Source organism: Myotis myotis, unplaced genomic scaffold (assembly GCF_014108235.1).
Source record: "Myotis myotis isolate mMyoMyo1 unplaced genomic scaffold, mMyoMyo1.p scaffold_m19_p_10, whole genome shotgun sequence".
In the NCBI taxonomy this organism is placed as follows: domain Eukaryota; kingdom Metazoa; phylum Chordata; class Mammalia; order Chiroptera; family Vespertilionidae; genus Myotis; species Myotis myotis.
In genome coordinates, this window is record NW_023416314.1 from 64163615 (window position 1) to 64184332 (window position 20718).

Genomic DNA, 20718 nt, shown 5'->3' on the forward strand with positions numbered 1-20718 from the left:
AGGTTCTGGTCCACTCAGGATCATCTCAGTGTGAGAATAACATTAGGGACTCATGTAGAGATGGATGTCTCTTATGGATTTTAGATTCTTATTAACTGAATATAGGTTTCCCCACTCAGCACCTTAGATTTTCTGTTTCAGTTTTCTTCTACCAGGGCATTCTGATGCAACTCTCAAGTAGTTCTGGGATGGAAAGGGATTTCAATAGAAAATAATTACTATATATAACAAAATAAACTTATAGCTGTGTTATAGAATCTTACCTAATAATAGACAAACATGTAAATTGACCATCCCCCCACTATGCTCACCAGCCAATCAGGAGAGTATGTAAATCAACCCAACAAAGATGGTGGTTAATTTGCATACATAGGCACAAAGCTGCTGAGCGAAGACCAAAGGCTCCGGCCGGAGAAGCGAAGGCCTGGGTCCTGGGTGCTGGAGGAAAACCGGTGCCGGCAGTCAGGGGAAGGGAAGGCCTATTGCACGAATCTCTTCGTGCAAGGGGCCTCTAGTCTATATGCATAAAACCCCAATATGCAAATAGACCAAATGGCGGAATAACCAAACAATCGGTGGCTATGATGTGCACTGACCACCAGGGGGCGAGTGCAGAACATGGCAGGCACTGGCAGCAGGCAGCAGAGCGTGGAACATGGCAGACATCAGCCACGGCAGGATGGTGGAGCAGGTGAGTGAGGGCGCCAGACCAAGGTGGGGCACCGGTTGCTGTCATTGGGGCAAGCCTCTGGTAGTTACTAAAAATTCTTTGCTACCGCACACTGCAGTCCCACTGGGTGCTTACACCTACTGCCAGCACCGGCCCGCTCACACCTACAGCCGGTGCCTGGTGCCGGTCCCAATTGCTCGGCACTGTCAGTGGGTGCGAGCAGCGGCTGCTGGCCCCAATTGCCCCTGAGGGCTTCTCCATCTTCACCTGCTCCTGAGGGGTGATCGGGGCAACAGCTGCCACTCACAACCCGACGGTGCCAGCCCTGCTCACACCCGCTGCTGGTGCCCCCTCCAAACGCTCTGTGCTGTTAGAGGGTGTGAGCGGGGCCAGCGGGGCCAGTGCCACCAGCGCGAGGGAGTGGGGCTGCCGGCAGACAGGGGACCAGGAGCTGCACCGGGAGGGGCCCAACAGGGGTGCGGAGGATGGGCCAAGACCTGCCCCTATGCCCACCGCAGCCTTGTAGCCCAGTTCCTTTCAAGAGGCACGAATTTGTGCACTGGGCCCCTGGTGTTCTTATAATGTAACTGGCACAGTGTTATAGTTACTTCTTTGTAGGTAAGAGACAGAAAGACTCATTTATATAATGTCCGATAACTGAAATGAGCTGATAATCAAGGCTCTGTAAGCCTGTTTGACAATTCAGATACATCATAAATGAGTTATGTCTGTACTTCTGGATGTCTGAACCAGGAAAAGGATTTAAAGATATAGGCCATCCTAAGAAGGAACAAGGGTGTCCAAGTAGATCATACTCACACTGAAAGAAATAATATGGTTTCTGCCATCTTAAGATAAAAGGTTAGGAAGGAAACAGGGCAAATAAAATGCTTATCTAATGTACTGTCACCCATTTGAGACATAAGCATTATTGTAACAGTCAAACACTTGAGTTTCTGAAACCTGATCAGACTACTCTGTGTATTTCTATAATTAGCTCTACTTTTTTTCCCATAAATAATTAGTAAAGTCCATATTGAAATATTAGACAACCTCAGAAGTATTAAGAGAAGTCAGGAGAAGTGAATTGTTTTTTAAACTAATATCTAATCCAACATTAGCACTAATTTAATTTGTGCAGGAGAGTTGCTTCAATATTAATAAAACAGAGTTGTACCTCTAGAAAATATCACAACCTGTTCAAAGTTTTTAAAAACCTCAGCCTTTGGAATCAGTATGAGTTACTTCAGTTAAAATTCAGTAGACTGAACATGAAAATTATTCTGGAGTAACAGAATAACTTTTTGAGAAGTTAAAAGACAAGGAAAAGGGAAAGAATTGAGGTGAATTCTAAATATTAACCAGCACAGAAAAAAGTGACTACTACGCTCTCCATTTCTGTATTCACTGATCTAGCTGTTGAAAGCTACTGTAACAGGTAAACTCATGCTGAGGAGATGGAGATGGGAGTTAAAGAGTATCCATTTCTTCAAAATTTTACAGACTTAACAGCTACTATTTACTGAGTGCTCACTGGATGCTAGGCATTGGAATTATTTGCAATAAAAGACAGAACTTGAATTCAAACCCTGAGCTCTAACTCTAGATCCAAAGCATTTAACTGGTGGATTAGAGTAGGATTGATATCACGATTAAATAAACCATGATGCCGTTTTAATCACTCCACAGCTGCACAACTACTGTTTAAGTAGTTGCCAACTTCTGGCTTAAGACATCTATACAAAGAGCAATTAATTAATTCAAAATTTCAACCACACTCTCCAAGTTATCCTCAAGGCAATCCAAATTTTTTAGATATATTCTTAGACACACAAAGTACTTTTAGCTCTGATAAAAGCAGGATGGGATTTTGTTTTGCTGCTGTTGTTTTAGTAAGAACTGCTCTGATACTTGATTGCCAGCTGTCTCTACATTTTCCCCACTTAACAAAATTTCCAAAATGAACACAAGCCCTTCCCTTCTTGGCAGACATACCCTATTTTGCAAGTAGCAACAGTAACAAAACCAAAAACTTGCTAGACAAAATAGTCACATAAAAAATTCCACACAAAAATTTGCCTCATACAAAATACTTCTGCCTGATACTATGGAAATACTAGCCTCAGAATCTAAAATTCAGAGAAAAAGAAACCTGAGCATTAACATCTAATTATTTACAAAACAGCTACCACTTCAAGTTACTGAGGCCTAACACATTGTCATTCTCTAAAACAGCATAAGATCCAGGTTTTAACTTGATACACAGACACACACACACACACACACACACACACACACACACACACTTATAGTAGAGGCCCGATGCACAAAATTCATGCAAGAATGGGTCTTCTTTCCCCGAGACTTGGGCTTCCCTCTGGCCGCCAGCAGTCACCAGGGACCCAGGCTACCCTCACAGCTCCAGCTCCATCTGGAAGGTCGTCCAGAAAGACATCCGGTCTAATTAACATATTACGCTTTTATTATGAGAGAGAATAGGAGTAAATTAACCAGTCACACTTCAGTTAAGTAGATTCCTGTCAGATACGATAAATGAAAAATACTTTTAAAAAAGACTATATTCAATATATACATTTGGTTTGGTAAAACTCTTTAAAGAGAAACGACCTAATGACCTCATTTAATTATTCACCAGGCTGTCATCTTAGAACACTTTCTTTCCACATTCTTCAAGCTGCATTTATAATTTGAGTCTCTATCAGCATCAAGATTTTGCCTATACTTTACTCTGATATTGTGTATCATTCCTTTTTCTTTGTTACGAGAGAGAGAGAGAGAGAGAGAGAGAGAGAGAGAGAGAGAGAGAGAGAGAAAGCTTAAAAAACTGCAATAAATTGGTATGAAATAACCTGCTTTTTCCATTACTAGGTTTCTAAATAAAGTCAAAATGTTCCAATTACCTAAACCTGCCTTTGTCTAAATAGGTTCTATCTATTCCAATAATTCTTAACTAAATAAAAGTCACTTTTAAATGGGAACAATTTAAATGATCCGGCTGAAGTTTATTCTATATTTCTATCAGGTTATAAGACAATTATCAGTGTAATGTACATTAACGATTAGAATGACCAACTCTTACCTTTGTCTGTTGTTACTTTTTCTATACATCTGAAAGAAAAAAAAATTAAATGAACAATCTTGCACACTTTCTTAAAGCACAAATATTTATCTCAGATTCTTCTACAGTGATTCGGAATTATTGGCTAAAATACAGAAAGTGATGAGCCTAATTTTTAGAGTACTGATATAAAACCTTTCTTCAACTTTGGTTTACCTTTTCTTAGCTTTAGGTTTTTATTTATTCTCTTGAGAGCATTCACTGAAAATTTATTTCTCTTCACAAAAATTTCCTACTCTTTTCATTAACTTCTGAACATTTCAATGCAAATGGAGTTTTTATAAATTTAAGAAAGTTTATAAAAACTGTAACCTATCATCTAACTATAAATCTCATTTCACAAATCATAAATTACCAATTACAGATGAAAAGATTTAAAAAGGTTAAGTGACATGTCCAAAGTCACTTAGTGAGTTGCAAAAAGCTGGGACTTGAAACTTTCTAAGTCCAATGCTTCTGCCACTGTATTATTTTGCCTTCTAATAGGAAAAGAAGTTTCAATCAATCCAATTTGCTGTATTTATTGACCTTTCAAGCTGTTGCACATTTTACTGTCTCTTCAATCATGAGAAAGAAATGTTGGTTAAACAGATGATTACCAGGAGTTTGGGGGGGGGGGGGGGCGCAACGTTGAGATATGGAAAAAAGACCTGAATAAAACAATTAATAGAAAGATTAAACTTCTTACTTCATTTTTTAAAAATATGTCATGTTATTAGGAAAACAGAGATGAATCAAGGTCAGAAGGCACTTGACCAGGGTTTAGAAAAACTGAAACTCAAAAACGCTTGAAATGTCTTAAAAGATTAAACATCCTACTTAATTAGTTTTAAATTTTGTTTCATCACTCTGAACATCTATAATCCAGACACATATTTATAAACCTCCACTAATCAATGAATCTTCCCCTTATACCACAAGGTCCTTGGTTAAGCCTCACTCAAGGATATTTTTCCATTGATTTTTTAGAGAGTGAAAGGGAGGGGGAGAGACACAGAGAGAGAAACATCATTGTGAGAGAGACACATCAATTGGCTGCCTCCCGCACTGGGAATGGAGCCTACAACCAAGGCACATGCCCTTGACCAGAATCAAACCTGGGACTCTTGAGCCCGCAGGTCGCTGCTCTACCACTGAGTCAAACGGACTAGGGTTCATTATCTTTAAAAAAACTCTAGCTCACCACACCATCAGGCCCAGTTACGACTCAATCAAGGTTTACCAAAATCCTTTGATTTCCAGGGCATGCAGCAAATTGAAAATGTGTTAACAAAAAAATTATGGGAGGTACACTAAGAATTAAGACTATTCCTCCCCACAGAAATATTGTGGAGGAAAAAAAAGATTTAATTTAATAATCTTATCCAAGATTGAATGTTGTAACATTTATATTGTGGAAGTAAAGACTCATTTGGTACTTTCTGGTCAAGAATCAGGGAAAAAATAAACTTTTATGGTAAAGCTACAACCACTGTAGCTACAATTATCTTAAACTTAAGAGATCATTTCTATAAGCAAAACTGTTGAAACAGAAGGAGGGGAAAGTTGTCAAGGAGATAGGAATATTGCACTCTCAAATGGGTGGGTCAGAATAAAAGGGAATGTTAAAAAACATATTAAGTTATTAACCTTCTTCCTATGTATGGTAATAGGGAAAAAAAAGAAAGAAGTTCAATTTTACATGAAAATACACCCCTACACAGTTATACCTTTTTCATGCCATCACTATTAAAAACAATAGCTTTTAATAAATATTCACTATGTAACAGACTTTGTGCTAAGTCAGTGATTTTCAACCATGTGCAGCAAGAATTTTTAAAACATGCTATACCAGACTAATCAGAAGCACTGACCTCTTTTTCCTTAGATTATTAAATAATGACAATAGCCAACACAACAATAGTCATCTGATGTGAGTGAATCAAAGTTATACCTATTTTGCCCTGGCTGGCTTGGCTCAGTGGATAGAGCGTCAGCCTGAGGACTGAAGGGTCCCAGGTTCGGTTCCGGCCAAGGGCACATGCCTGGGTTTCGGGCTTGATCCCCAATAGGGGGTGTGCAGGAGGAAGCCGATCAATGATTCTCTCTCATCATTGATGTTTCTAGCTCTCTCTCCCTTTCCCTTCCTCTCTGAAATCAATAAAGAAATAAAATTTAAAAAAATTATACCTATATTTGGTCAAGTTGGCAAAAAATATATTTTTGGTGTGCCGCAGAATTTTAGTATTTATGTGTACCATGAGATATAAAAAAGGTTGAAAATAGCTGTGCTAAGTGCTACACATGCTGCATTTAATTCTCATAAACTAATCTCATAGGGATTAACATTATATCTTACAGATGAGGAAAATGAGGCACAGGCTGTTTACGAAATTTGCGCAAGAAATTGAGATCCAAATAAGGCTCATAGTAACTAGCTCTTATTTTGGAACAGGTGTGTTTTAAATCTACTGGGTCTGGTATAAACCACATCTTGCCACCCTCTATCAGGAAAGTGGGGGACTTAAAACTCTGATTCCTTCCCCTCTTCAACTTTCCCTGCTTTTACTAACTTTTTTCACTTGAAAGTCAAGACACAAATGATGTTATCAGTCACGAATTCGATGGCTAATGTGATTAACTTCTAGGATTTGCAAATGTGTGCTTCTGCAACATAGGAAGGTTATTTTAATAAACAGCTTTAAATATTGATGTTCCTGGTTCCTCTATTATCTCTAGGAAATAAAGGAATTCCTTTCAGATTAGTCTGATTTTTAAGGATGAAGTTCCTACATTAAAACGTATGCAAAAACAAACAATAAAACATGTTACTTGGCAAAAAAAAAAAAAAAAGAAAGATTACCCATTTAAGCGTGCTCTAGGAAAGACGACTACATTTAACAAAACTGGCAAAGTCACGTTTTTTTCCTGCTAGTAAGCACCAGATTTCTAAAACGTGTACAAAGTAATGTGAAAACTTAGTAGTGAGAAAAAGCTCCATGGAGCTACGAGTACAACGGGCTCCTAAGCTAATTAAAGGGGAAGGGAGTGGGGGACGGACCCCCTTTTGAAGGCAAGATCGCGCTGAGCATTTCCTAATGGGGATGTGATGTAATACTGGAGAGCCGCGCACGGAGGGAAAGCGATAGGCTGACAAAGGGATGCAGATGCCCGAGTGCGGGATCAGCCTGCGACGGCAGGGAAGGGTGAGTCACGAGGGAGCGGAAGGGGTATCGCTACAAAGACCGACTTCACGGAGTGGGGAAGTGGCCCCGCAGACCCGCCAACAACGAGGAAGATCAGGCAGCCACCGGGGAAGCGGCGTGACATCTGTCGTGCGAGCCGGCAGGGGGCAGGGCAGGCAGGATGTCACGTGGAGTGGGCACTACGGGAGCCGAGAGGGGAGCGTGCGGACACAGGGGGGTCTACCTCACCGCCTGAAAGACTGCGTTACTCACACGAGTCGCGGACTCTTCTTGCCCTGAGCTGGAGACGCGGGCTTCGCGGCCTGGGACTGCAGCCCCGTGGGGTCCGGGGGCCTGGCGCTGGGGCTGCTCCTCCGCCGGCGGGGATACTCGGCCTTCCTCCGACGGGACACAGCGGCGGCGGCGGCGGCCGCAGCGGCCCGGCCCCGGTCCCGTCCTCCCCTCAGCACGCGGCTGCTAGTGGTCCCCGCAGGCGCCACCGCCTCCGCCTCCAGGGGCTGTTGTTGGAGCTCCTCTGGAGCCGCCTCGGCCACCACCGCCTCTCCCCCTTCCTGGTCCTGCTGCTCCGGGGGTCTCGGCTCTTCTGTCTCCCCCGGCATCGGGGCTCGCCCGTCCCCCACCCCCTCGTCCCGGGCGGTGGAGGCGGAGGCGGCGGTGGCCGCGGCGCTGCTCCCCCCGCCCCCTGCCTCCTGGAGCGTCCTGCACTCTCTCACTCTGCGCTCCTCTCTCCCCCCCCACCCCTCCGCCCGGCTCAGAGCGTACCCCCCGCCCCCTGCCACTCAAGGCCCCCTACCCCGGCGCCGCGCGCGCGCGCCCGACAAAACGCTCCGCGAGCCAATCGGAGAGGAAGACTGGCTTCTTCGCCCCGCCCTCCCTCACGCAGCGACGTACCGGGTTCCCTCCCCCTCCCCTTCCTTGAACCAATCAGGGGACAGCTCCAAGGGAGAGCGCGAGGTTTCCTTCCCCGCGCACCCGTTCTCACCGTTAAACGGCCGCGTCCCGCGACAATCCTAGTGACCTTTCCCTCTCCGGAGTTCCACGCGCACTAGGGGCAGGGGGAGGGGCCGGTTTCGCGAAGAGGTTGGTGGGAAAAAAAGCACCTCTTACCCCGCCTCGCGCGCTCCCTGGAGTGGCTGCGCGCGCACCTGCCTCCCTAAGGATCCGCTAATGCCACAAGGGCTCTTTCTATCCTTCCTCAAAGGCACGGAAGTAGCCCCGGCGTTCTTCTACCTCCACCCAGACCCCACTTTCCTGTATGTGGCCTTTCTGTCCCCAGCGTTGCGAGGTCTTGAGGGAGACGGGGGAAATTTTTTTGAGCTGTCGCTTCTCCTTTAAGAAAAAAAGCCCCGTCGCTGCCGGATGAAAGTCTCTGAAAAAATGGCGGTGGTAGAACAGAGGCGGGGTCGTGAGGGCATGGAGGATCCGCCTCTTCAACGCATGCGCATAGTTACCTTGCGCAAAAGCATTCTGGGAGTTGAAGTCCTACTTAGCCTGTGGTTTGGTGGGGGAGGGGCATAGAAGGTAGGAAACCAGAGGCGAAATGGTTGCTGGGAGTTTTTGACCGATGCAGGATGGGGAAAGTAGTTTTTAGTATTTCCACAGTCCAAGTGTACTTTTCCTGGGAGGCAGTGTTTCCGGGTTAAGGCGCGACACCTAAGCAGATCCCGGCGCAAATTTTGAGCTTTTTACCTGTCAGGATTTCCTGGGGAGGTTTTCCCGGCTTGTTTTCTTGGCGTCGGCGAAGCGTTTCTAGGGTGGTCACGTCATAGCTCTTCCCCTTGGTCTTGGTTAGGTGGCTCCTCCGCCTGGCGCTCATGCCTGCAGTATTCGTCTCGTCCTCCTGTGTCTGACCCACCAACCTGGGAGCCCCTGGAGGTCAGGGGCTGAATCTGGTTGTGTCGGATCCTCGGGGGCCTACCCGTCAATTATTTGGTTACTAATAAAAGTTTGGGGAGGTCACTGTGGAGTTGCGTTTCTACTGGATACCGCGCCCCCGGCTTCACTCGGCGGCGGTCACTGGGCTGGAGGGAAGTTGTTAGCGTGTCGCGGCACCAACCGGAGAAACCTGAGGGCCTCCCTCAGGCTCCCTGCTCTGAAGCCGACGGCTTCTGCGGCTTTTAAATGATTCGGCTGAGCAGGAAGCACAGTCACATGAGCCCCTTTGCCGGAATTTCTTTTCCGCCCAATAACAGTGTGCAACTAAATTGTCCTAATCCGATAAACGGGGGTTTCCGTTTGCTTATCTACAAGATGATGGTCGTGGGCCTCTCACATTCCTTTCTTCTTTCGTCCATTACAACCTGGGAGCGATTTGCAGGACCACGTTCTTACCCCTGGAAAATAAAGCATCCGGGGGTAAAATGCCTAAAGGAAGCGGATGGAAACAAGATCTGGGGAATCCAATTTAAATTTCACATTAGTCATTCAGTTAAAGCTGCAGATACAGTACAATCTATGCAAGCCAAGTGCTGACGTGCAATTTTCCTTCCAGTGCTTTGGCTCAGTTATCACTTCAGATTAGGGCGGCAAATGTTTTCTGTTTTCTAATGAGTGTGTTTGCACTTTCATGGGGCTAATGGCATTTCAGTTGTAAAAGCTGGCATAGGTGGATGGGAATTTGTGCAAATCCATTTTTAAGGTATGCAGGCTTTTGGAACAGCACCGACATCCAGTGGCTGCTCAAAGTAAATGCAGAGTGGGAATCTTCATTAAAAAAAAAAGTCTTCAGCGTCACTAGGGCATGGAGAATGAATGATTCCTTTTCAGTGGTTCTCAACCTTCTGGCCCTTTAAATACAGTTCCTCATGTTGTGACCCAACCATAAAATTATTTTCGTTGCTACTTCATAACTGTAATGTTGCTACTGTTATGAATCGTCATGTAAATATCTGATATGCAGGATGGTCTTTAGGCGACCCCTGTGAAAGGGTCCTTCGACCGCCAAAGGGGTTGCGACCCACAGGTTGAGAATCACTGCTTTAGATCATCTGAAAAAAAAAAAAGACCATTGTGTTATAGAGGAAAGTTCACAGGCTTTGAAGTTAAATATAGATTATATTAGGTAGGAAAGCTACCTATTAACTCTGTTACTTGAGCAAGTTACTATTCCTTGAATATTTCTCCACTGGTAAAAATGGGGTAATACCTATTTCACCAGGCCATAATTATAGTTCTTCCCATAGTAGGCCTTTGTAAATGTTTTATTTTGTTGAAGGTGAATAAAATCAGTGGTTTAAAAAAAAGGTAAAAGTTAATCTCAGCGTCACTGTTCAGAAAACTGCTGTAAAGCAATGTGAGTAGGCAGGAATTATATGCTTAATTGAGATGTCTGCAACTTAGCACCTGAGTCTTAAATCTCCCAGTCTCATTCTTCATGACTCCTTTGGTTGTTTGCATTTGGACCCCTGAAATGAACCAAGCCCTGAGAATCCCAAGTGAATACACCTCCGCTGCATTTAATGGATTTTACAATCTATTCGGGAAATTAGGTAAGCAAAATTTCTGGATAATTAAATAAAGATAGCAAAATGAATCGGGTGCTAGCGATGCCTCCATGGCCCACCAGCTTCACGGGGGGGGGGGGGGGGGGGGCGGGGGAGGGAGTTTCCTGATGCATAGTCGCAGTGCGATACTTACATTGAGCAAAAACACAAGCGCAAATCTGCCATTCCCATGAATTCCAGATGAATTCTGGCATGCAGTAGGTGCTCAAATTTTTCAAAATCACTTTTGAATCTTAATTGCCCTTGCCAGTGTACCATCAGAATTCAAATCTTACTACCTGCCTTTTTTTCTATGTCAGTCCCATTTTAAAAACTCTGACCTATAAAAAAAGAAAAGAAAAAAAAAGAAACCAAATCAAAAGAGAGGAAGTGCTAAGCAAATACAGGAACCAAAAAAGGTTATAGAGGCTGCTTCGCACTGTCTCATTCAGTTCCTTTGCGGTCCTCTTCTTCAGCGCAGACCAAAGCGGTTCCTCACAACCTGTGGCACCAGAGCATCTTGGGTGTGTGACGATGGAAGAGTTGGGTGAGTGAGGAGCTTCCTGGGGGAGAAACTCCGAGGGAATAAAGACCTGGCTGCCATCTCCATGTGTGGTGGGGTGTACTACTAGCCAGATGGAGGTAGTGCAGGAAGATCTTATTTTCACTTCTCTCCTGACCTCGCTAAGAGTAAAGCACGAGGAACTATAAATTGGGGAAATATGGGTTCACTGTTTCTGTGGCACAGTAGGCGGAGAGTTTGGTAAACTCCACACAAATACTTTTGGATTGAATTGTGATTAAAATGGTCATTTTATTATGAGCATTTGCCCTTTGGGGGCTACTGGAGATCATAGAGTGATCACACGGTAGGCAACGGTAGGGATGTGATTTGAGGAGAAAAAGAAAGAAGTGAGTGTTATGAGGAGAAGAAGAAAAAGTACAAGAATGAGGGATTCACAAAGATTGGAGAGAAGCCAGGGTGGTTTCAATTGTTCTAGGATTTAGTATTAAATCAAGACAACATAGCACTAATAACTCCAGGGATGTTATTGCTCAGCTTTTTATTCAGAGGAACTCTGAAGGAACAGATTTCTATGGCCTGCAAGTGTAATTCCTCCTTCCATTCCAAAGCAATAAAAACCAGCAGTGAAATTATTGGCCATGTTGCTCAAAAGAGATCTCTGATTTCAAGCCTTTGGAGTAACGTAAGATTTATCATTCTTGGGAATGCATTCCATATCCTTTGCCAACGTTTGTTGCCAACAGCCTTACTAACACTGAGTCACTAACCCAGTTTCCAAGCTGTATTAATTACAGGGTGTCCTGGGTTTTTGTATATTTGGGGCATGTCAAAAGTGCAAACAATGACCAAAAACATATTTTACATATTGTCTTTTTTTTAAAATTGTTTAGAGTGTAATTTGAGAGTTGGAGGAGTAGAGGAAGGAAGGCAAATTGCAGGAGGGAAGAGGAAAAGGTGGTGTTTGATAAATATGTATTGAACTGTTTTGGAGGTGAAGTCTATTTGGATACTTGGGGTAGAACCCAAATTCTTATCTTGCGTGAGGGTTGGGGAATTTCATATTTCTACCTGAGTTCCACTAGAGTTCAGCTCTGCTTTTTTACGTTAGGGATACCTAATGGCCTTTATGCAGATAATTAAAAAAGCAAGTAATACTTTTTGTGGTCACTTAAACTAAAACTAGACATTTTTACATATGTTAACCATTTTAGCAATCCACCAAAATGGGTATTATCCACATTTTTTTTTTTAAATGAGAAAACTAAGAAAAGCAAAATAACTATTTCAATGACACCAAAACGGATCAAGCTACAAGCTATTCTCCTATTTTAGAAATGTGTTGGCTCAGATGTTCTGGCTGACAGAACAACCTAGGTAACAAAAACATGAAATAAAAAGATTTGCACAGCTTTGCATTTCTTAAGCAGGAAAAATTATAGAGAAATCTGGTCCAGAAATGTAGAAAGAACCAGACGGCTTGGAGGGTAACATTCCTGTTGATGATTCAGGTGGCTAAACCTCTTCTTCAAATTGTCGTCAGCCCAATTGCTACCCTAATAACTTAGGATGGGTCTCTTCCTGCTGGAGAGAGGTAGCATGAAGGGCAGGTCGGCACAGGTATGCCTGTATTTCCTCTTTGCGTCCTTCTTACACGGGGATACTAGATAAAGAGAAACCAAGAGCAAACTCTGGCTCTGAATGAAATCATTACAATCCAATAAGACCCCCAAGAAACCTTGCTTTACAAATCTTTTCATGTTAATACCGATGAGTATTTGATTTCTGCAGATGAAGGGCTACAGAGAAGGACTGTAGAATTTTCAGTCTAGTATCCCCCACCCCCAGTCATCCCATATTTGTCATCCTGAAATTAGTCATCTTCAAATTACGGAATCTGGCAAAAGGCAAGATGATCTTTGGGTGTTGGTGATACATGCACTCAGGAAACAGGAAGAGAAGGGCCTGTTAACTCCTGACCCAGAAAGAGAGTTGCAATAACTTTAGCGAGCAGGTCCTTCTAAGGGTAACCTTCTACTCTTAGTGGTATGGTTTGTTTCTCTTGTAAATGGTATCTCCTCTCTCCTAATCTTTATTGTAAACTAGTGGCCTGGTGCACGAAAATTCGTGCACTCGGGGAGGGGGGTCTCTTAGCCCAACCTGCACGCTCTCACAATCCGGGACCCCCTCAGGTAGGGTCCAGACCCATCACAGCATGGCTCTGGTTCCCTGGGCCTGCAGGCAGGGGGGAGGGACCAAGAGGCCAGTCTGATGGCAGCATGGCTCCATTCCCACAGCTCCCTCCTGTGGGCTGCCAGGAACCAGGACTGACTCCTGCCACGCTAGCCAGGACCCTAGCCTGGTGTTCAGTCATCCATCTGGATGTTTAGGTCATGACAGATCCTTATATATTAGGATGCCTTTTTATTTTGAATCTAAGAGGATCCATGACTTCTAGTTAGAGAAAAGGTTAGAAATAGAAAAGAAAGGGGCTATATCTTGATGGATATAGACTAAAAATTTGGAATTCAGGCTGACTGTATGAGAAAAGAAGTTTTGCTTTTTCTTTCTACCTCAGTTTTTGTTTTATTTTTTCTTCTGTAAAAATCTTTTAATATAGAGAATTTAAGAATATGCAAAAGTAAAGAAAATAGTTTAATGAAATCTGATGTACCCCTCAACTACTTTAAACTATCAAGTCTTAGCCAATCTTTTTTCATTTATAGACCCACCCATTCCTTTAATAACTGTATTATTTTAAAACAATCTCAGATATTAAATAATTTCATCTGTAAATATTTCATCATACTCTCTAACATAAATCTATACATACTTACACAAATAACCATAATACCATTATCACACCCAAAAAATCTTTCATGGTAGTTACTTAATATTATGAAATACCATTATCACACCTAAAATATTAACAGAAATAATCAAATATTCTTATCATACCCAAAATAAATTAATAGTATGTACTTAGTATTATTAAATATCCAGTGTTTAATATTCCTGATTGTTTATTTTTTGTTTGCTTGCTTACTTTACTTTTATCCTCAGATTATTTTAAGTTAAGGTTCATATACTAAAATTAGTTATAAATTTCTAAAGTCTTTTTTAATCTATTGGTTCACTCTCCATCTCTTTTTTCATTAAAATTTATTTGTGAAGGGTAATTTTCCCTGAAGAATTTAGCCCAGTTTGCTTCTCTCTAAAGTGGTGTATAAAATTCAGTCTTTTTGTGAGATGGATGATTTAGAAATATATGTAGATCTTTTATTAAATTTATTGCAGTGACATTAGTTAATAAAATTATATAGTTTCAAATGTACAATTCTGTAATACATCATCTGTGCATTGCATTGTGTGTTTACCACCCAAAGTCAAATATCCTTCTGTCCCAATATATTTGACCCCCTTTACCCTTTGCTACTTCCTCCCACCCCGTTTCCCTCTGGTAACCACCATACTGTTGTCTGTATCTATGAGTTTCTGTTGTTTGCTTGTCTTGTTTGTTCATTCGTTGCTTTCAGTTTTACATTTCACATATGAAAGATCTATAGCTTTCATTTTAAAGAAATGATTAGATCTTTTTTTATGCCATCAAGAAGTATTCATCCCTCCAATATCTGAAATAAATGAAAATCTTTTTTTCATAATGTGTGAAGTTCATTTTCTTCATCTGAGGACTTCCAAGATAAGCATATACTTAGAAACAATATAATCCAGTGTTTTGCAAACTTTTAAAAACTACAACCCATGGTAAGGAAACCACTAGAGAATCACTAAAGGGTGTTGATCCACAATTTGAAAAGTATTATCCTATATAATAAAGAGCTAAAATGGAAATGGTTGTCATGCCATCACACCATCATGCCGGGGCGGAGTATCTGAGGTCGGGCCAGGGAACCTGAGGCCGTACCTCTCGCCCTGGGGCCGGGGGCCCTGAGGCCACACCCTTGCCCCGGCCCCAGTGCCAGGGGACCTGAGGACATGCTGGGGGACCTGAGGCTGCGCCCCCCTGCCAGGCGGGGGTGGGGCCTGCCGGGTTTGGGTCTCGCACAATTTCGAGGCATGTGTGCGTGGGTGGGGACTTGACTCTGGGTCCCAGGGTGTGCCCCAGACTCTGACAGGAGGGAGGTTTTCATATATATTTTACTAATTTTCTTTCATCACTGACACTTCTGTTATAGAGAAAGGGCAAATAACAATATTAAAATATTTTCTCTAATTCCCTTTTAAGGTGCATGAATTTCACGCACGAGGCCTCTAGTTGTACTATAATTGCTTAATTATGTAGATGAAGAAATAGCTTCAGAGAAGAACATGTCATGCCCAGATGACCCAGAGAATCCATGTGAGAATGAGGTCTGGAATTTCTGGCTTGAAGTTAGTGCAGGGGTTGGGGATCAGACAGCCAGGTTCTGAACTCAGTAACAGTGTGAACTCAAACAATTTATTTGGTAATTTCTTGAACTACAAAATAAGCATAATAATGTCATCTGCTTCAAAGAATTAAGATAACTAAGTTAAATATATAAACCTTAATTTTTATTAATTGTTATTAATTTCATCATAACAGAAAGATAATATTGTAATACTTGAAGTCAGAGTCCATTGTTTGTTCCTAAGAAAATATAAGAGAAACAATCAACTATTTGGACTGTAAAATCTTGCTTGATTTTGTAATATCTGCATTTTTTCCCCCAATTTTCTTTTTCCCCCATACCCTAAAAAGACAGAATACTTATATTCTCCTTTGAGAATCTGGTTATGTGCTTGGGATATAAGAAAAAAAATTATCAAGGTTAAGAATAAATGTTACTATCCTGGTATATTTTTAAAAACTGTAGTATAATTGCTTATATTTTTCTGATAGAAAAACTATTTAGAATTTACGTTTTTTCTAAGTGGGAATCTTTATGAGTGATTCACCCCAAATAAATGACAAAAATTAATACCCTGCAATAAAATAAGCCAAATTATAGAGTGAGACTATGGAATTGAATGCAGCCATAGGAAATAAGAAATAGGCCACAGGATATGGAGGCTTTAAACATCTTTTAGCCAGGATATGGAGGCTTTAAACCACATTCTAGAAGTAGAATACAGAGTAAGGGAAGATGTTTTAAGGAAAATAGCCTTAACCCAAGAGAAGAGGGAGATGAATGGGGGTGCAGGGGGAGCGATATAAGAGGAAAATTATTTCAGAAGACTTCCGTGTTCTATGCTATGATTCCCTTGTGTGTTATGATATAGATGCTTTATTGGAGGAATTGGAACGCTCTACCCTCCAGGACAGTGGTGAATACTCCAACCCTGCTCCTCTTCCCAAGGACCAGTATTCCGGAAAAGAGAGTGCTGAGACTTCAGACAGCCCTTCTGTTCAGGATGACACAAGCCCCTTGCAGGTAACTTTTCATTTATTGGAGTGCCTTGAATACAGATGTTTGAGTGTTTTCTGAATATGAATTGCATCCTACACAAAATAATGTGAAAGGACAATTATATATCCAAGAAAGAGAAGAAAATCCCTCTAAGTAAACTTAAAGGTGATCTCCCTGCTGTTCCGCCTACTCGGACCAGGTTACTCCTGATATCTTCAAACTTTTCTCACCTCCTCCTATCAGTCCTTGCTCAAGAGTCCCCTTCTCAGTTAATCCTTCCCAGGTCAATTTTCTTTCTTTCTTTCTTTCTTTCTTTCTTTCTTTCTTTCTTTCTTTCTTTCTTTCTTTCTTTCTTTAAAATTTTTTTTTCAATTATAGTTGACATTTAATATTATATTAGTTTTGAGGGTACAGCATAGTGGTTAGACAATTTTATAACTTTTGAAGTGATCCCCCCTGATAAGTCTAGTATCCACCTGGCACCATATATAGTTATTACTATAGTATTGACTGTATTCCCTATGCTGTATTTGACATCCCCATGACTATTTTGTAACTTCAATTTGTATTTCTTTTTCTTTTAGGTTTTTAATTTTTTTCAATCACAGTTTACATTCAGTATTATTTTGTATTAGTTTCAGGTGTATAGCATAGTGGTTAGACAATCATAGACTTTACAAAGTGTTCCCCTTGATATTTCCAGTACCCATCTAGCACCATATATAGTTATTACAATATTATTGACTGTATTTCCTATGCTGTACTTCAAATCCATGTGACTGTTTTCTAACTAGCAATCTGTACTTCTCAATCTCTTCACCTTTTTCACCCAATCTCCCAACCCCCCTTGCTTCTGGCAACCATCAGTCTGTTCTCTGTATTTATAAGTCTGTTTCTATATTGATTGTTCATCTCTTTTGTTCTTTCAATTCCACATATAAGTGAAATTATATGGTATTTGTCTTTCTCTAACTGACTTATTTCACTTAGCATAATACCCTTTAAATTCATTCATGCTGGCCAAGTAATATTCCACTGTATATATGTACTACCACATTTTCATCCACTCAGCTATTGATGGGCACCTGGGTTGCTTCCATCTCTTGGCTATTACAAATAATGCTGCAATGAACATAGGAGTTCTTTTGAATTAGTGGTTTGTATTTCTTAAGATACCCAAAGTGGAATCACTGGGTTGTAAGGCAGTTTCATTTTGAATTTTTTGAGGAACTTTCATTCTGTTTTCTACAGTGGCTGCACGAATCTGCATTCCCAGAGGGTTCCCTTTTTTTTGTCTACATCCTCATCAATACTTCTTGTTTGTTGATTTATTGATGATAGTCATTCTGACAGATGTGAGGTGATATCTCATTGTGGGTTTTTTTAAAAACATTTTATTTATTTCAGAGAGGAAGGAGAGGGGGAGAGAGAGAGATAGAAACATCAATGATGAGAGAGAATCATTGATTGGCTGCCTTCTGCATGTCCCACACTGGAGATTGAGTCCACAAGCCGGGCATGTGCCCTTGACCAGAATAGAACCTGGGACCCTTCAGTCCACAGGCCGACGCTCTATCTACTGAGCCAAACCAACCAGGGCCTCATTGTGGTTTTAATTTGCATTTTTTTGATGATTAGTGACATTGAGCATCTTTTCATATATCTTTTGGCCATCTATGTGTCCTTGTTGGAGAGGTATCTATTCAGTCCATTGCCCATTTTTAAAATTGGATTGTTTGGGGTTTTTTTGTTGAGTTGTATGTATACTTTATAAATTTTTGATATTAACCCCTTATTAGATCTACCATTGGCTAATACATTCTTCCATTCAGTGGTGTTCTTATCATTTTCTTGATGGTTCCCTTTGCTGTGCAAAACCTTCTTAGTTTGATATAGTCCCATTTAGTTTTTCTTTTATTTCTCTTGCCTGGGGAAATAGATCAGAAAAAAATATTAATAAGAGAAATGTTAGAGATTTTATCTCCTATGTTTTCTTCTAGGGTTTTTATGGTATTAAGTCCACTTGTATTTCTTAAGCTCTTCAGCTTTTTTATCCATCTTCTCAGCATTCTTCCCATCTGGCAAACATCAGTTTGTTCTTTATATTTATGAGTCTGTTTTTGTTTTGTTTGCTTATTTTGTGTTTTTTTAAAAATATATTTTATTGATTTTTTTACAGAGAGGAAGGGAGAAGGATAGAGAGTTAGAAACATCGATGAGAGAGAAGCATTGATCAGCTGCCTTCTGCACACCCCCTACTAGGGATGTGCCTGTAACCAAGGTACATGCTCTTGACTGGAATCGAACCTGGGACCCTTCAGTCCGTAGTCCGATGCTCTATCCAGTGAGCCAAACCAGCTAGGGCTGCTTATTTTGTTTTTGAGATTCCACATATGAATAAAATCATATGGTATTTGTCTTCCTCTGTCTGACTTATTTCACTTAGCAAATTATTCTCTAGGTCTATTTGTGTTGTTGTAAACAGTAAGATTTAATTCTTTTTTATGGTGATGAATATATTTATAATTGCCAGTTCTTCTGCATTTTCTATCTCCCACCCCTGATTGATATTACATGTTCATTAATTTATTTTTAGATATTAATTTGTTTATTATCTGTTTCTCACAATGTAAGTCCGGGGTAGACAGTTTTTGTTTATTTATTTTTTGGTTTTTGGTTTTTTGATGGCTACATCCCTAGCCCTGACACATGACAGGCTCTCAATAAATATTTGTTCAACAAATAAAATGAGTTGTTAGCCAACTATCCTTTAGAGTCACACATTATTTCTTTTTTAAAAATATATTTTTATTGATTTCAGAAAGGAAGAGAGAGGGAGAGATAGAAATATCAATGATGAGAGAGAATCATCGATTGGCTGCCTCCTGCACGCCCCCTACTGAGGATTGAGCCCGCAATCCTGGGCATGTGCCCTTGACCGGAATCGAACCTGGGACCCTTTGGTCCATAGGCTGATGCTCCATCCACTGAGCCAAACCAGCTAGGGCACATTCTTTCTTTTGGTATGCTAATTTTAATCATGTTATGGTCTATAAAGGGACTTTGCTTATTTTGTTGTTTTATGATTTTTGTCTGAGTGCTTCTCTAATTCAGTGCTTTTAGGGCAGGGAGAGGGTCACTTTTTATTCACATGGCAGCTATTCTATTTAGAATTTGGCCTTTCTCTGTGAGATGGCTGGTATTCCTCTGCCTTATAAAAGGATATCTCAGAGACATGCTAGTCATCAGTCTCCTTTAGAATCTAAAAACATTCTTTAATTCTGGGTGTAGATAAGCACCAAGATTTCACTAACAGAAATCCATTCTGTCGCTCTGTCTTAGGTGCAGCTCGTGTATACTACTAATATCGAGGAGCCCCACGTCTACAGGTATTTTTTAATATTAAATTCTTAAGCAAAGTTATTAGATAATTGTTGTCAATCTGTGTTTGGACAATACTTTGCTTGGAACTCCTGTTGCTCTGCTTTTCTTTCCATAGTTTTTGAGCAAAGGTGGAATGGTTTCTGCTCTTTCCTTCACCACCTGAAAAAGTGTAAATAGTTCTAATCATCACAGATGCTTTGGCCCAGCTATTCCAAGTCACAGAAGAAAAACACCAAATGAATTTTCAGCAAGACATTAACAAATTCAGAGCTAGGCCCGAGCCGATTTGATTCAGTAGATAGAGCATTGGCTCTCAGACTGAAGGGTCCTGAGTTCAATTCTCATCAAGGGCACGTGCCTAGGCTGCAAACTTGATCCCCGGCATGTGCGGGAGGCAACCAATCCAATCAATTTGTCTCTCTGACATCAATGTTTCTCTCTGTCTCTCCCCCTCCCTCCATTCTCTCTAAAAATCAATGGGAAAATTGGGTGAGGATTTTTTAAAAAGAGCTAGTTTCAGAGTTGAACTAAGAGATTGGATCTCCATGGCAGACTAATGAATATAGACTTCTTCTCATATTTGCTCAAAATTTATTTAGCAGATGGAGAGATTGCCTTTTTACAAAAGTTACAGATTGGAACAGATTCATTTACTAAATAATTTCTACTGGCCAAAGCAGAATTGGCAGCCTGTTAAAAAAAAAAAAAAAAAAAAAGACCACTTTTCTTGTTCTCTTTTCAGTTATGGCTTGAAATTTAAAAAGTCAGACAACATTCTGGAAAACAAAATAAAAGCCTTAAAATGTAGATAGTAAAGGCTCATACTTGGTAAAGAATACTACGCCACACCTTATTTGGTTTCAGAATTGCAGCCAATAGTGCACACATGATGCTAAATAAGGAAAGGACCTATGCTATCAAAAAGTCTTTTTATAGCTTTGCACT

General features: G+C 41.0%; 2 protein-coding genes across 7 annotated transcripts in view; one reads left to right on the top strand and one right to left on the bottom strand.

Moving 5' to 3' along the window:
- The window catches only part of ZFP91 (ZFP91 zinc finger protein, atypical E3 ubiquitin ligase), a 38974-nt gene extending 21085 nt beyond the window's left edge, over positions 1 to 17889 (bottom strand). Inside the window, exons 1-3 of one of the 3 annotated variants that reach the window (XM_036325788.1) lie at positions 17883 to 17889; positions 6284 to 6290; positions 3771 to 3803 (exon numbers count right to left, since the gene is read on the bottom strand). Coding sequence is in view for 2 of the 3 variants with exons in the window: in XM_036325786.1 (XP_036181679.1) it covers positions 3771 to 3799; positions 7247 to 7593 (376 nt within the window). In the remaining variant the exon portion in view is untranslated. Of the gene's footprint in view, positions 1 to 3770; positions 3804 to 6283; positions 6291 to 7246; positions 7717 to 17882 lie in introns of those variants that run through there. The other 2 variants (XM_036325786.1, XM_036325785.1) reach the window with 2 other exon arrangements.
- LPXN (leupaxin) overlaps positions 9897 to 20718 on the top strand; it is a 39585-nt gene continuing 28763 nt past the window's right edge. Inside the window, exons 1-4 of one of the 4 annotated variants that reach the window (XM_036325790.1) lie at positions 9901 to 10482; positions 10953 to 11023; positions 16262 to 16413; positions 19732 to 19778. In XM_036325790.1, the coding sequence (XP_036181683.1) occupies positions 11011 to 11023; positions 16262 to 16413; positions 19732 to 19778 (212 nt within the window). In that variant the 5' untranslated portion in view covers positions 9901 to 10482; positions 10953 to 11010. Of the gene's footprint in view, positions 10483 to 10648; positions 11024 to 16261; positions 16414 to 19731; positions 19779 to 20718 lie in introns of those variants that run through there. The other 3 variants (XM_036325792.1, XM_036325789.1, XM_036325791.1) reach the window with 3 other exon arrangements.